A 15185-nucleotide genomic window follows, 5' to 3' on the forward strand; every position below is an offset into this window, starting at 1 on the left:
CAGCAGGTCAGGAGTTGTAGAAGTGGAAACTTAATATCAGTAACTAAGCTACAGCCTCACCATAAAAACTATATACTGTATATAAACTGCTAGTCATGAAGTGAGCAGACAGACTACCTTGTAGAAGAAGTATTGCACTAGTTCAGAGATGCGTATGTAGTAATAGTGTCCGTGGACGAGCAGTATCTTCTTGAGGTGTTTGAACTTTGGGATGGCGTAGTCACTGTTTCTCACTGCCTGGCGACCCTCCTTACCCATGATGCCTGGAGCGGCAGATACAGGATACATTTCACACATGTATTCTGGCAGTGAGCGAGGTTAATGTGCGTGTTAACTTTTACGGGGATGTAGCATGGTGGTTTCGTAGAGTACTAACCGATGCCAACGTGGGCCTCTAGGATCATGCTGACATCGTTGGCTCCGTCTCCGACGGCCAGCGTGATCGGGTGCTCCTCGGAGGCTTTGATCAGCTTCACAATCTAGAAATACGAGAAAAGTGATGTTAAAAAAATACAGAAATAAATAAGTTTGGGGAAATAAATGGGGGGGGGGAAATCATGCATAAATAAATAGATATAATTCAATTATGAATAAATAAATGTAATAATAATAATATAAATAAATAAAATAAATAAAAAGTAAATGCAAAAAATTAATAAATACATTTCAATGTTAATAAAAAATAAATCTATAAAAGGGAAAATTAAATAGATCACATTTTATCAATTAATGAATGCCTACATTTATTCTTAATATTATTTATTGTACATTTAATGGCATTTTTCTTTATTTATTTATGATTTTGTGCAGGTTCCGTCCTCCATATATATTTCGGACTCCTGTGCGTCTAAAAAGAATACAGGTGCCGTCTTTGTACCTGTGCTTTCTGGAGCGGCGCCATTCGACAGCAGAGCACGGCGCTGCAGTTGCGGCAGATTTCGAGGAAGATCTCTTTGTAGTTCCCTGAGTTGGAGTCCTCCTGGGTGGGCCTCATCACCGCGGAGAGGGTGGCCCCGTCGATGATCAGACCGTAGTCCGTACAGTCACCTGATAAACTGGACAAACGGAAGACCTGTCAAACAAACATTCAGCTAAAACAATACACTTCCTTCTGTTGCTGTCTAACTGCAACAGAGATACACACCCGGAGAAGGTGTCCCTGGTCATGCCTCCGTGCTGCCTCAGGACGGTCCTGCTCAGGTCAAACAGGACGTCGTGAAGGCTCTGCTCCTCGGTGCGCTTGGTGGTCAGCTCCAGGATCTGGGTGTTGCGGTGAAACAGCTTGCTGGCGTAGCAGGTCGCAGCCGCCGTCTCCATCTTATCACCGGTCAGCACCCACACCTTCATGCCTGCCTTGTGGAGAGACTCGATGGTGTCTGCCGCTTTTTCCTGGAGCCTGAAGGAAAGTAGGAAAGCACAGACAAAGAAACAAGTATTCATTACGGGAAAGAGAAAAACGACAGTAACAACAGAGACAGAGCCATACAGTACAATACTTGGATCATTTTCATTCTGCCTCTTTCTGCACAGGATGAGCTGACACGCAGTGCCCTCTGGGTTAACAATCCCTCTTAAGCCTGCACTGTAATTGCTTTAGTAGCGAGTGTGCGATCGGAGCGTTGAACTGCCTCTTGTCCTCACTCAGATACGCTCACTCAGAAGTGGGGCAGCACTTGTCATGGCGGCAGCACGCACAGAATAAAGAGTTTTGAAGTGCAGACATTTAGATCTAAAAAGTGCAAGCGTGGTGGTTATAATAGACCAAAAGGACTGGATTTTTATAAGAGATGCTCCACCTGTCCTCCACAGCAGTGGCTCCCAGCAGTATCAGGTCTTTCTCGATGATGTCGTAGGCCTCGGCCAGCTTTTTGTCTCGGTCCTGTAGGGCCAACCTGGCCCCGTTCAGCAGGTGGCAAACCTCCTGGTACTGCTCGGGATTCAGAGGCCGGTAGGCAACACAGAGTGTCCGCAGACCCTCCTGGAAAGGGGGAAACTGGGTTAGACTGGTATATCAATAGGGAAATGAACTTTATCTAATGAGCTTCTTCTCACATGTTCCATCTGAAACAAGCAAAACACAGATATGTGCTTGAGTTTGGGCTCTGGATGTGAGTGTGAGATGTGTGTGGGCATCGACCGCTCTTTCTATTTGAACCTCATCAGTACGACGCCCACATAGATCTCACTGTTTGCACTGAAAGCTGTGATTCCTCTACAGCTGCAGCAACGTCAAGCGAGGTCTCGCTGACCTGGTTTCCACTACAGGTTCAACTCACTATTTGGTTCATCTTTAAAACTTTGATTCTGTTACACAGCCTATGATATATAGTTCTGCATTTTGGGAGTTATTATGTAATGATTTTGCAGTTAACGGCTTTATTATGTGCACTTCCCCCCAAACATGCCTACTTGTACTTTAGTTGGGTGTATAAAGAGAACAACATATAACAATAAAACACATCTTGTATGGCTTTTTGTTTGGTGTCCCATGTGAATCAACTGCAATGTGTTACAGCTGATAAGAACGAGGCCACACTGGACCTTCAATGGATAAATACAGAACAGCTGTTTGATGGAAATGGGCCATGCTCCACTGATCGACTTCCTGTGGTAACCGTGGAAACCACTGTGGTCATGTGCTATAACTGTGGAAACTACTGAAGTCACACAAACTCTCGCAAGGTGAATCATGTGAATAATGTTCCAATAGAAACAAATGATGTGTGTGTGCTCTCACCACTGCGTTGTGCTCCACCCGAGCTCTGACCTGATCCACCTTGCCTGATACGACCCGGGGGAAGATGGAGGAGTCTGCGCCTTTACAGAACAGATAGAGCTCACCTGCTCACACAGACACAGAGAGGCAAAAAGAAGTGTGTAAGAGAGAAGCCATACACATAAACCAATAACCATGTACATGCATATTAAGAGTTTGAGGTGTATTACCAGTGCTGGACCTGACAATGACGCTCATCCTCCGTCTGACTGAGTCGAATGTCAAAACATCCAGCAGCTCAAACCTAAAAAAAACACACAACATTGAAATTATCCTGTAGTTATATTAAATTTAGGAATGTCCCTAATCCCAATCTGAGTCCTTTAATATTGGGTTTCCCATACTTATATTGACTTGTACGTTGATTAAGTGTGTATTTGACACATTGAAATAACAGATGTAGCCTTCTAAATTTGGCACATTTTTCACAAGCCTGTGTATCGGTGTATTTTGCCCCAGTCTAATTTTCACTCTCGTATGCAGCCAAATGCTCGCAGTGACAGTGTAGAGCCCGGCTGTCATTAAGGAGAGCAGCATTTTTCTAACACTAGCAGGCTGAGATGATAGTCAGTCTGTGAATTTATGGCAAAATTGTTACATAAATAGTCAGTGGTCATGTCTATAATGTTAAATCCAGCGGTACATGTCCACCAGGTCCGGAGAGGACACTTGGGGATGCGCTGCTCCACTCAACTGGCCGTTCAAGCGGTGACGTACCCTATCGTAGAATGCACCTGACTGGTCGACTTTATTTTATTTTAGCTGTTACTGATCCATTTAAATCTACTCTGAACATCCCTAATTAAACGTTAATACAAACCTTTAAATATCCTACTCAATGAACTCAAACATGGATGATCAGCAGATTGAAAGCTGAAATCGCTGAAAGTTCAGAGATACCAAGTTTTCATCATTTCTGTTCATCACTGTTCTAAATATATACTCATGTCACTACTGCAACAAGTGGGAGTAGCCTAGTAACTGCTGAGACCTGCAGCCTTCAGCAGTTACTAGGCTACTCCCACTTGTTGCACATGCAGATCAGATCAACTTTTATCACTGTTCTAATATCAGTCCTATATCATAAATAACTTTTAAAGTAAAGCTGATGGGAGAATAGTTGTAGAGGCTTAAAGAGATAAACAACGTTGTTTAAAGGGACGCACTCACCTCTCGATCTCATCGTTCCTGTTCAAGATCTCCATGTGACTGTCCTTGAGTCTCAGGTAGGTGAACCCGAGCCTGCAGCACAGAGCAAAGCACCATTATTGGAAATGGAGGGGAAAAAAAATTAAAAGTTAAATTTAAAAACTAAATGTGTGTGTGTGTGTGTGTGTGCTCCACCTCTTCATGCCCTCCACCAGCGCCACCTCGTCCGGAGAGGAGGAGATGTAGAAGGAGGTGGACTTGCCCTGGTGGATGCCGTGCTTGATCCCGTCCACCGTCTCCTCTTCCTTCACCTGCACCGTGTGGCACAGACACAGCGCCCGGAAGAACAGCTCCTCGTGGTCCTGTGGAGTGGTGGACGGCCAACACAGTGTTACACAGTGTTACCCAGTGTAACACATAAAAACACACACAAATACAGTTAAACTGAGGCTTCGCTCACCCTGGCCCCGGGACCTGGCGATGTGTCGATCATGTCCATACCTGTTGCACCAGGCATCACCTAGCAACAACACAAATTAAGTACATTTATATATGATGATTTAACTTGAACAGAGGACCTGCTGTCTGGGAGCATTCAAAATCAGTGTATGCTAGTGGAAACAGTCGTGCGTAAATAAATAATCACAAACATCCATCCATCAGGTTGTTACCTGTCCGTTACAGATAGCTTGAGGTACGTAAACGTGTCCGTCCACACAACACTCGATGAACTCCATGTTGTTCTCTGTCAGAGTCCCTGTCTTGTCTGTAAACACGTACTCCACCTGGAAAGAGAGCAGAATAAGAGTTACCCTCTCTGTACAGTACAGTAACGTTTTAGTTTAACCTGTTGGAAGTGTTCTTCGCTACCTGTCCCAGCTCCTCGTTCAGGTCCGACGTGTTGACCACGGCTCTCTCCCCCAGCTCCTCGTCGAACATCTCGTCGTCCCACATGATGAAGTAGGAGCCCAGGAACTTCTGCATCTCCACGGTGACGTACATGGAGACGGGGATGATGTAGTTGAAAAGAACCATGAAGGCCAAGAAGTCTGTGAACGCCCTGATCACCTGAGGAAGAGAAAGAGGAGGAGGATGAGAAGGTAAAGAAGGGATGACGATTTATTTTTTTCCAGTTTGAGGGATTAACAGACTCACGATGTGTCTCTCTTTCTCTGCTTCTGTCCTGTCGTTGTAATAGGGCTCGTCTCTGTTGGGGTCGGCCTGCCACACGTACTTCAGCACCGTGTTGATGAGGGCCTTGCCGATGAGGATGCACAGGTAGACCACCAGGTAGGCATTCATTGACCTGCAGGGGGAGACAATGAAAAGCGTTTTATATGTGGCCACATTAACCCAAAAAATGCAAAAGAAACCAGGCACATACAAGTGTGTGGATTCAGAAAGACACAGGTAAAAGGGCAGTTTGGATCGCAACACGTGTCAGAGTAGATACTTATTAAAAGGGAACAGCTGATACAAGGCATTTACTCCGTCTGAGCCAAGTCCATTTTGGCAAAAGGAAGACAAAATGCAATGCCAATGAGTTAATCAGGCCCACGTTGTTACCAAGTGTAAATGTAATCCACCTACAGGCAGCCATGTCTACAAGCCATCTGGATACAAGAGGCATGTCAACGCCAGATGGAAAGAAAGCGATACAGTCAGAGCAGTGAGCCAGAGAGACACAAGGACTCAGGAATAGATGGATGGCGGGATGGGTAAGAAATATGAATCGTTATGTAAGCCAGTGTTAACAGTTTATAATATGTATATGAAAATGAAAGAGAGTGAGCGAGCGTACTTTTCCACTGCAGAGCGTTTCTGAGTCTTGGTCTGGTAGTTGAGAGCCATCTTGGTTTCCATGCCGGTGTAGATGGCGACCGCTGGAAGGGACGCAGAGGTGAATGTTGAGCATAAGAGTGACAAAACATCTAAACTCAAGGTCCTTTTTACTAGCTTTTTCTGGGTGGACTTTGTTTGACATCTTTCTTTTCGAGCCTATTAGTGTATTTCAGATGATGTTACCATAGATGTGCGCAGTGTTCTTGAGCGTGGCTCCTCGCAGCAGCAGGTTCTCTGATCCTAACGGCCTGCAAACAGACAACAGCTCAGTTTAATCACTCTTAATTTGAAAGTATCATTGCTGTATTCTTTTTTTCTCCTTGTACACACATGCCACCTAATAACAAAGTCCTTATTTTAAAGTTAAATCCCTGCTCTGGGACAAAGTAAAAAGAAATTCAAACTCATTCAGAGACACTTTTGAATTGATTTACTGATCTTTACTGGTGGGAAATGATCCTATTCCTACCTGGCCACTGGCTCATTGTCCATGTAGACGTTGACACGGCCTACAAACCTGTAGAGGAAAAACGTAACAGTAAAAAAAAGATACGTTTCAGACATTTATTTGTAAAGACAGTGTTTTTCAGGTGTGTGGGTGTGTGTGTTGTACTGACTTGTACAGGTCCGGCTGTGGTTGTTCACACTCTATAGTAGCGTGGATGGAGTCCACCTCCTTCTCTGTGTTGTAAGCTTTGGTGTCCTGAACTGCAAAGTATGTCTAGAGAGGAGAGAGTGGATAGGTGGATAAAAAGAGAACGTTGCAATGAAAACTGTCAGCCTTAACTTGAATGAAGTAAATAAAAGATTCAGGGGCCAGTTGCTTAAACTTACTTTAAGACTAGGGAAGATGAAGTGAACCAACCGGCGTCGTGGTATAATAACACACACACACTGTACACACCTTGTGGCTGCTCTCTCCGTCCAGACTGGCTGTAGTAACGTAGCAGGTCCCGTCATCTCGAGACGTGGACAGGAGGATGAGGTCGCAGGGGAAAGTCTCGTTTTCTTTCACCAAGACGACATCTCCAACCTGAGACACAAACAGAGAAGAGGCATCTTATTTTTTAGTTTAAAAAACACACAGATGTAGTGTCCTCAAGGATGTCACTCATCCCGTTAGTATTGCCAACGCACTCTCTACTAATGCAGTCTGCCTAACAAGCTAACCTTCTGCTTCACCACCTGTAAACCTCTCAAGCTCAGCCGACAGTCGCAAACATTTGTTCTCTCACGGGACATTTGATCCTGAAACAGATCCCCTGCATCTGTTATTTTAGCTTCAATTTCACTCTCTGGATACATTACATAACATACATTAATATAACAGGTATTAAAAGCTGATATGCTCTCAAATGTAGGTCAAAAACACACACACACAGCTTAGTAGCAGGAAAATCCCTCGGCATGAGCCGATAAAACAAATACACCAAAGTCCTGTTCACGTTATATATATAGTGAGAGTGATTTATCTTGCGATACACACACGTACCCTGAGCTTGCGACTTTGTTTGCGGACTACTTTCCCGTGCTGCACAACGTGGACGGGACAGTGGTTGACAGAGTTGTCTGCTTTGTGTCTCAACCAGTCCTCATAACCCTGAAACAGAGGAACAGAGACGGCAGGATGTAAAAGGTGTTGTGATGGAGTGTTAATTAAACGGGGCGTGAAAACCTTTGGGGTTTTCTCACCTGCTTAATTGCGGTGACCGTGATGACGAAGAAGAGCGGCAGCCCGCTGGTGATGGGACTGGTGGGAGTGTCGATGATCAACTGGAGTGACACACACACAGACAGAATTAAATGACAGACATGGATTCAGGGCATTTAGTGTGATGGTTTCTCTTTTAAAACTATTATAGTATGTTACCAAAATGAGTAACATAGGATCTTTGTGGGGAAAACGATATTGTTGCAGCCCCCACTAATAAGATAAGTAAACAAAATGCATTAATCAGAAAGCATTTGATTACAGCATACTGTAGAAGCATGCTTTGCAGAAACAAAACCAAAGAAAAGACAGGACAATATATTTGAAAGAGGACCTATTGTGCTCATTTTCATGTTCATATTTGTATTTTGGGTTTCTAATAGAACATATTTACATGCTTTAATGTTAAAAAAACGCTTTATTTTTCTCATGCCAGCTGCGCTAAAGCACCTTTCCACCCTCTGTCTGAAACGCTCTGTTTGAGCTTCTGCCCTACTCCTGTTACTTGGTGACATCACCACGTTACAGAAGAAAATGCGGGACTTCAAGCGAGGCGTTTCAGGCAGCTCAGGAGCAGTGTTTCTCCCTTTGGCGCTTACTTTGGACTTTGTAACTTTGCAGACCTTTTACATGCACAAAAAACTATATAACACACTAAAGGAACGAGGAAAAAGCACAAAAGCATAATAGGTCCTCTTTAAAATTTGTATTAATCTAAAAGTTAACAGAAAAAGCTTTTACCTGAACCAGAAATATGATGAGAAAGTAGAAGTTGGCGACTCTCCTGAACTGCTCAAACATATTCTTCGGGACGAAGTTCCAAAACGTGTACTGGAAGACATGAAACCGAGTTAAAATCCCAACACACTGTTAGCAGTAGCTCACTATGTCAAATTCAGCTGGAACAAGAACTACCAAACAGACTCAGAGTGACACAACACGAAGACAATATGTGGCTTTTTGCTTGCATGAACCAAATGCCAACAGGGTCTTAATAAAGCAGATGATAACTTTTTAATTGATGTTTACCATGAGTAGGACTCTGATATAATCCATAATCACAGAACAGATATAAATCTATTATTAACCACAGCCATTAAAGACAAAAGTGGAAAGAGAGAACAAAAATATCCATTGGCTAAAGTGGCTAAACCGATTTAATTTAATAATTGAAATACTAGGAGAGTCTTTAAAATATAGTATCCACTCTTTCCGAAACACTGTGTCCTGTTACCAAGAATAACTCACTCACTCACACATCTCACTGTTATCTCAGTGTGTGTTTTCGCTGACCTTGGAGGAGACTATTCTGTTGTCGGGGAATCTTTGCTGTATAAAGGCCTCTGTTCCTGGAGGAGGCTCCTTGTGTCCGATGTAAATGGTCCTGCTGTCCACCCAGTTCTCCTCACCAACACACTGCAGGAGGAGAAACAGACAAGTTTGAGTGACTCATGTCAGGTTTGCATTTTGGACCAAGCTATATGAAGCTAAATAAAACGTCCGTCATCTGTACAATCAAACCTAATGTGCCATTTATATTGGACTCCTAAATTTAACTGGGTTTTCATGGGAGATGATCCTTTACACACACACACACACACCCTATCAATACACGCCTACTCACTAATAATAACAGACTGCTGTGTGACACACTGAAACAGAATCGCAGACGTTTAGTCAGAATGAATGAGTAATTTCTGCTCCATGAATGAGAGCTTTTGTTACCACGGATACACGGACCTGCATGTGACTCGGACTGGAATGCAGAATACACACACACACACACACACACACACACACACACACACACACACACACAAACACTGATAAGACAGACAGTACTACTAGATATCAGACTGGAGAGGTTACTGGTGTGGTATTCCAATACTCCAGTAAAACCTGGAACATGCAAGTGAGTGATCTTTGAGCTTAAAGTATTTCAGGCAGGCCTGGACTTGTACTGGCAACACACACAGGTACCAACACCATGTGGTCCATTCATCCATATGAAAACACACGGGCTGCAAATAATGATTATTTTCATTATCGATTAATCTACCTGCTTATTTTCTTGATTAATTGATTGTTTTTAGAGCTGCAACGATGAATTGATAAGCTGTCAACTATTAAATTAATCTCCAAGTTGGATAATCAAATAATCGGTTTGAGTTATTATTGTTTTGGGACAAAAATGTTCCAAATTCTCTGATTACAGCTTCTGAAATGTGGATATTTTGTGGTTTCTTTACTCCTCTATGAGAGTAAACAGAATATCTTTGAGTTGTGGACAAAACAAGACATTTGAGGACGTCATCTTGGGATTTTGGAAACACTGATCGACATTTTTCATATTTAGAAATGAGAACAGACATCAACAGATTCAGTCAAACAACAGACTGAACCTCGTCCAGACGGCTTTCATGTCATAGCAGGCCGTAACCATCTTTAAGCACCTTTGACCTGCAGTGACCAGAATGACGGGCAGGTCTGGGCGATCACAACTCAACTCCAAACACGCCTCTTTTCAGCCATGAAACAGTTTCTATACATGTCCCAATATCAGCTGTCAATCACAACATATTACCCTGGCGTTATTTGGTTAATTCATCACTATATAGTCCGTCTACAAACACACACACACACACACATTCACACAGGCTAACAAGAGGTGACAGTAATCTGTGGCTGGTGAATGAGATTGGGTGTCAAGAGGCTGAATGGCCCAGTTTCCACTCTCTCTCTCTCTGTCTGCCTCACACACAAACTCACACAGTAACGGGTTAACCCACTGCTCTAAGATTACCTTGTTTAAGATGGAGAGCTATTTATATCATGTGACCTCCAACTATTTATGGGAGAGCAAAGGAAAATTGACATATGAATAAAAATTGATATCTTCAAGACACATGTGATATATCATCCCTACTTCCGTGTCTTCATCGCCCTCTTCTTTACCTTTTTTTGAAGGCCAGTATTGATGCTGAATTGAAACTGAACCAACATCACATCCATCCTATCAGAGAGGGACCTTACTAACTGACTGCTATCTGATTTACAGTGATGAGAACCAGCGCTGCCAACTCGGTCGCCCACACAGTGTTACTTCTCCTCTCCCACCCGCCTGCTCCGTCTGCTTCACCCAACACGTTTCTTACACACTTCCCGTTAGTCGTCTGCACATGGAACAGAGCCATATATATACAGGAACACACATGCACAGTGTTACATAAATGTACTGTACATTATGGAGATGCTACTGAATGGTGGTAGCTCATTAACTTGATAATCAGACTGCCAATTATTGAAAAATAAGCGTCAGCTAGCTGCAGTCCTAATGTTGTTATAAAGGAAAATGTCACTAATGATAATGTAATAATCTCTAAAGTCACTACTGTATTCATAAAACGTGAAGTATGCAGTTCAAAAGGCAAACCAAAACTACAAATATTATCCTTATCAGTTTCATTAATGGTCTTTTGTCAATAATCAGTTAGTGGTTTGGGAAGTTGACCTTCAGATGTTGTGGTTTTGGTGTTTTTCCGACATGTGTTGGGTGTCTTATACGCTAAATACACAATATATATACTGTCGCTCAACATACTTTTGTGTGAATAAACAGTCGTGTGTTTCTTTTCGGACGAATTGTACTACCACGTCACTTCCTCCACTGCCTCCTTTTCCAGTTGGTGATGTGTAACCATGGTAACCCGTGACAACCTCATGTGACCAAACAACAATTTGTGAGAATAAAACACTGAACTAATTTAAAAAAAACTATATCACGCCTAGCTAAGTGAAATCTTAACTTATTACAGAGCTGTCCATCAACGTCTGTTTTGAATGTCGTCGTCACTACTGCATTGCATTGTGGGATATTTATGCTGCATACTGTAATATTTTACCTGAAATGTTAGACCTGGTAGGATCGAAACTTCCAATAGTTTGTTAGTTTCTGAGCTATAAACTGACGTGCGAACACGTGCATATGCAAAAACAGGTAATGATAATGTCGGAGGGAAAACATGAGTCTGTATGAACATAATGATAGTTCCATGAATCTGTGTTGATCAGATAGAGTGTATGGAGACAGGTCTCCTCTCTTACTGTCATCTCCTCCATTTTATCCTTAATGCAGCGTTATTGGTTTTCTCACCTCTTTCCTCTCCATCCCTCACCACAACCTGGATGGCCTCTAAGCAGACGATCTCTCTCCTATCGATTACTTTCATCCCTATTCAAGCTTTTTACATGAAAGCCCTCTCTTGTGTTTAATCGAATAAAAACGGTATCTTCGCAAAATAAAAGCTGGGCTTATAAAATAAAACTGCCCCGGGTTAGCCTTCAGCCCCTTTGGATGTAACGGGAGAACTTTGGGCTATTCTGGACCGGGATAATCACTTTTAGTGGCGTTTCATGTTACAGGACGCGGCAGGTATTTATAGTTGGAAGGGAAACATTTGTGGTCAGGAGAGAGGGATAGAGAGAGCTCGCAGGCTTTGTTTCGGTCTGTCTCGCTCAGTACCCACATCCATTTACCTTAAAGCCACATTAGTAGGAGGCAGGGCGCCTTTTAGGGATCACACACACACACACACACACACAGGCAAGTGCACCCGGTGACATCAAACTTGTATGAGGGCAACGACACACACTGTAGTCACTGTAGTCCACAGGTTATATTTAGACCCCTATTCTTCTTGTCAATTGTGTGGGGGAGTGTTTTTCTTCTGTATGTCTTTACCGAGACAGGAAGACGAAGAATCATTTTTAGGTTTAAGGGACTAGTTCGAGCCTGAATGTACAAACAGGTGCACAGAGCACGCATGTGTGTTTTAAAGAAGTGAAACTAACACTGTGAATGTTATTTTAAAATGCATTATACATTCTTAACCTACAGTACAGCAGCTGGGTTTCCTATGTCAAAATCGCCTTGGAAAGCCTTAATATATACATTTTTAACGGCATTACATCTTGATCGTCTATTTCTTTTCTTTTTGAGAGACAGTGGGATGTTTAATGTCATGGATACTGGCTTTTAGTATTGATGTTTCATTTCTCTCTCTGTATTCTGGGGATGTACCTAAAGCTTTGTTTGTGACATCTACCTCCTTAAGATCTTCAAGTCTTCATGCAAATCTTCAACAAATGTTCCCCAATGCTTTCTTCACAGAAATCCCCCTACTATGGACTACGCTCCATGGAAAAGATGACTCTAACAGACACTAATCAATTATTCTTATGTTCCTAGTCCTCATGTTTCTGTTCTGCATTTCAGTTCCTCTATCAAGTTCCTTTTATTCATTTAAAAAGTTATATAGGGCTGAAACTAATGACTATTTTCATCATCGATTAATCTGTCGACTATTTGCCAGATCAATCGATTGGTCTATAAAACATCAGAAAATAATGAAAAATGCCCATCCCAGTTTCTCAAAGTCCAAGGTGATGTCTTTAAATGTCTCGTTTTATCAGTCTAAATCCCAAAGATATTCAGTAATATGATATAAAACAGAGAGAAGCAGGAAATCTCCTTATTTGAGAGGCTGAAAACGGCATTTTCTGCCATTTTTGCATGAAAAATTACTTTAATGATTAATCGATGATCAAAATAGTTTATTTTTCTGTCGATTGATTAATCGTTGCAGCTCTATATATATATATATATATATATATAAATATATATATATACTGTATATGCATCCAATGATGCTTAAATTTTTTACTTAAATGTGTCAATAAATTGGCGCCTTAAAAATACCACTCATTATTCTCACAGGACTTGAACGCAGCGTTAGAGAGCCAGAAACTGAAGCCCCACTGTGATCAGGAACAGAGGAGCATATTGTAAACAGGAAGAGCTGGACCCACCCACTCACACTTACACACACACACACACAAACACACACTTCCTGAAACAAGCAGCCGCCCCTCCTCCTCCACCCGAACCACCAGAGACACCGAGGAGAGACAGATTCAGGGATGAGAAAAGACAAGAGGAGAACCATATTTGATGTGGAGCATCAAATGGAGGTGTGTGTGTGTGTGTGTGCGAAGACAAGCAGCAGCGATGTTACTAAGATGCTCTCCCCTCCAGTACAACCGACAAAAGAGATGCCGTTCTGATCAAAGAAGCAGAGAAAACTTTGAAGACGTCCTCTTTTGATTCGATTAGGCACACTTCTATGTTTGTGTTCGAGGAGGAAATTCATTTTCCACAGCCAGACGAACACAGCTACATCCATTAAAAAGCCATCATGACTCACAGATTGACATGACTTGAGACACGCATCAACATCGCAGAGCAGAGGCAAAGCGATATAAACCATTTCATGCAGACATCATAAGATTCGGGGGAGATGTGTGATTTGAAACTATTAAAATAGTGTTCGGTCTGCGCAGTAATACTGTAGTTAGTGCTGCCGTATGACGCCTGCCAAGTAAAGATAACATTTACAGAAAACGGAGCGCAGGAAATCACTGCAACACACACACTATTGTCTGTCTGAGCTGTTGTTCCACTGATGACCAAAGTATTTTATCTCCCGCTGCAACAGGCGGCGCTGAAAAGAAGAAGCCTCGACAAAAAAGCCACGGACGACAACCTGCTCTCTGCGATACGGCTGACGGACGCACAGCCTTCAACATCTAAAACGCTGTCATATATCAGGGTAGCATGTGCAAACACGATCAAACACATGCACACATGTGTTATCTCGGTGCTGCCACTGAGCCGCCGAGATAAGAGGAATCTTGTCCCTTCCACTAAATCATGAAATACAGACATATAGTGTGCTACTGCATTTGAGATTTTGGCTAAAAGGGTGTGAGGGATAAATAAATGCAGGGGTGTGATTGTTTATTCTCAGTATTTAGAACAGCAGAGCGATTTAGCAAAGTCACCACTTTCTTCCCGGCTGCTCCCGATGGACTCAAAGTTTAAAAAAGGCACTGGGGCAGGTTGAAAATAGCAGCAAACACGTACTAGTGTTTTATATGCACGTGGAGATGTACGTGGTGCTGTGTGTATGTACATCCACTCTGCAGAGAGAGAGAAAAAAAACAACTGATTTAAAGATTTAATGTGTATATTGTTATCTTTATATGTGATATTAAACTAAACGTCCTTGTGTGTGTCAGTCTGGGCGTGTGTGTGTGTTACCTGAGTCACAGATTAAATACCAGCTGTGCTCCCCATCTGTCACCGTGACGCTCAGCCTCACCGAGGCCAACAGGCCAGACCAAATAAGATAATGATAAATCCTCATCATCCACTTCCAACCATCGCGGGTGACGAAAACAAGTCGGCAGAGAGTTTAGAGCCGAGTGTCCAGGAAAGGATAAAAGGCTGATAAAAGCTGTCCACTGAGGAGCTTTTTTGTGACCATCGGCAGCCAATCAGAGCTCTGCGATTCAAAGTAGTTGAGATTTCTAATTCAGCCTGTATGTAAAATTGATGTAAAGGCATGAATCCAGTTACTATGATTAACATTTCCTTGTTTCCACTATTGGAAACCTTGTGATCTTTTCATGAATTTGCACACTGATGTCAGAGCACTTTTTTGTACAGTAGTAACAGTAATGCTGCTCTTCTAAACAGATGAACAGTCAACTTTTGAGGCCTATCTCTGTCATTTTCATTCATTAAAAAAAAATGCAGTGTCAGCCAAAAGCTGCATCCTTTAATCACATATCACAAATTAAAAAAAT

At 42.4% G+C, this 15185-nt stretch overlaps 1 protein-coding gene across 8 annotated transcripts in view; it reads right to left on the minus strand.

Annotated features, from left to right (window-relative positions):
* atp11a (ATPase phospholipid transporting 11A) overlaps positions 1-15185 on the minus strand; it is a 43525-nt gene that overhangs the window by 13049 nt on the left and 15291 nt on the right. For 7 of the 8 annotated variants that reach the window (XR_005205788.1, XM_037762150.1, XM_037762152.1 and 4 more), the window contains exons 2-23: positions 8772-8894; positions 8220-8309; positions 7460-7540; positions 7260-7367; positions 6672-6800; positions 6385-6488; positions 6237-6284; positions 5951-6015; positions 5727-5808; positions 5081-5231; positions 4796-4993; positions 4597-4710; positions 4386-4445; positions 4121-4287; positions 3947-4018; positions 2947-3020; positions 2738-2841; positions 1797-1978; positions 1145-1396; positions 878-1055; positions 377-479; positions 118-263 (exon numbers count right to left, since the gene is read on the minus strand). Coding sequence is in view for 7 of the 8 variants with exons in the window: in XM_037762150.1 (XP_037618078.1) it covers positions 118-263; positions 377-479; positions 878-1055; positions 1145-1396; positions 1797-1978; positions 2738-2841; positions 2947-3020; positions 3947-4018; positions 4121-4287; positions 4386-4445; positions 4597-4710; positions 4796-4993; positions 5081-5231; positions 5727-5808; positions 5951-6015; positions 6237-6284; positions 6385-6488; positions 6672-6800; positions 7260-7367; positions 7460-7540; positions 8220-8309; positions 8772-8894 (2631 nt within the window). In the remaining variant the exon portion in view is untranslated. Of the gene's footprint in view, positions 1-117; positions 264-376; positions 480-877; positions 1056-1144; positions 1397-1796; positions 1979-2737; positions 2842-2946; positions 3021-3946; positions 4019-4120; positions 4288-4385; positions 4446-4596; positions 4711-4795; positions 4994-5080; positions 5232-5726; positions 5809-5950; positions 6016-6236; positions 6285-6384; positions 6489-6601; positions 6801-7259; positions 7368-7459; positions 7541-8219; positions 8310-8771; positions 8895-15185 lie in introns of those variants that run through there. The other variant, XM_037762154.1, reaches the window with a different exon arrangement.

The sequence above is a fragment of the Sebastes umbrosus genome, chromosome 24 (genome assembly GCF_015220745.1).
Source record: "Sebastes umbrosus isolate fSebUmb1 chromosome 24, fSebUmb1.pri, whole genome shotgun sequence".
In the NCBI taxonomy this organism is placed as follows: Eukaryota; Metazoa; Chordata; class Actinopteri; order Perciformes; family Sebastidae; genus Sebastes; species Sebastes umbrosus.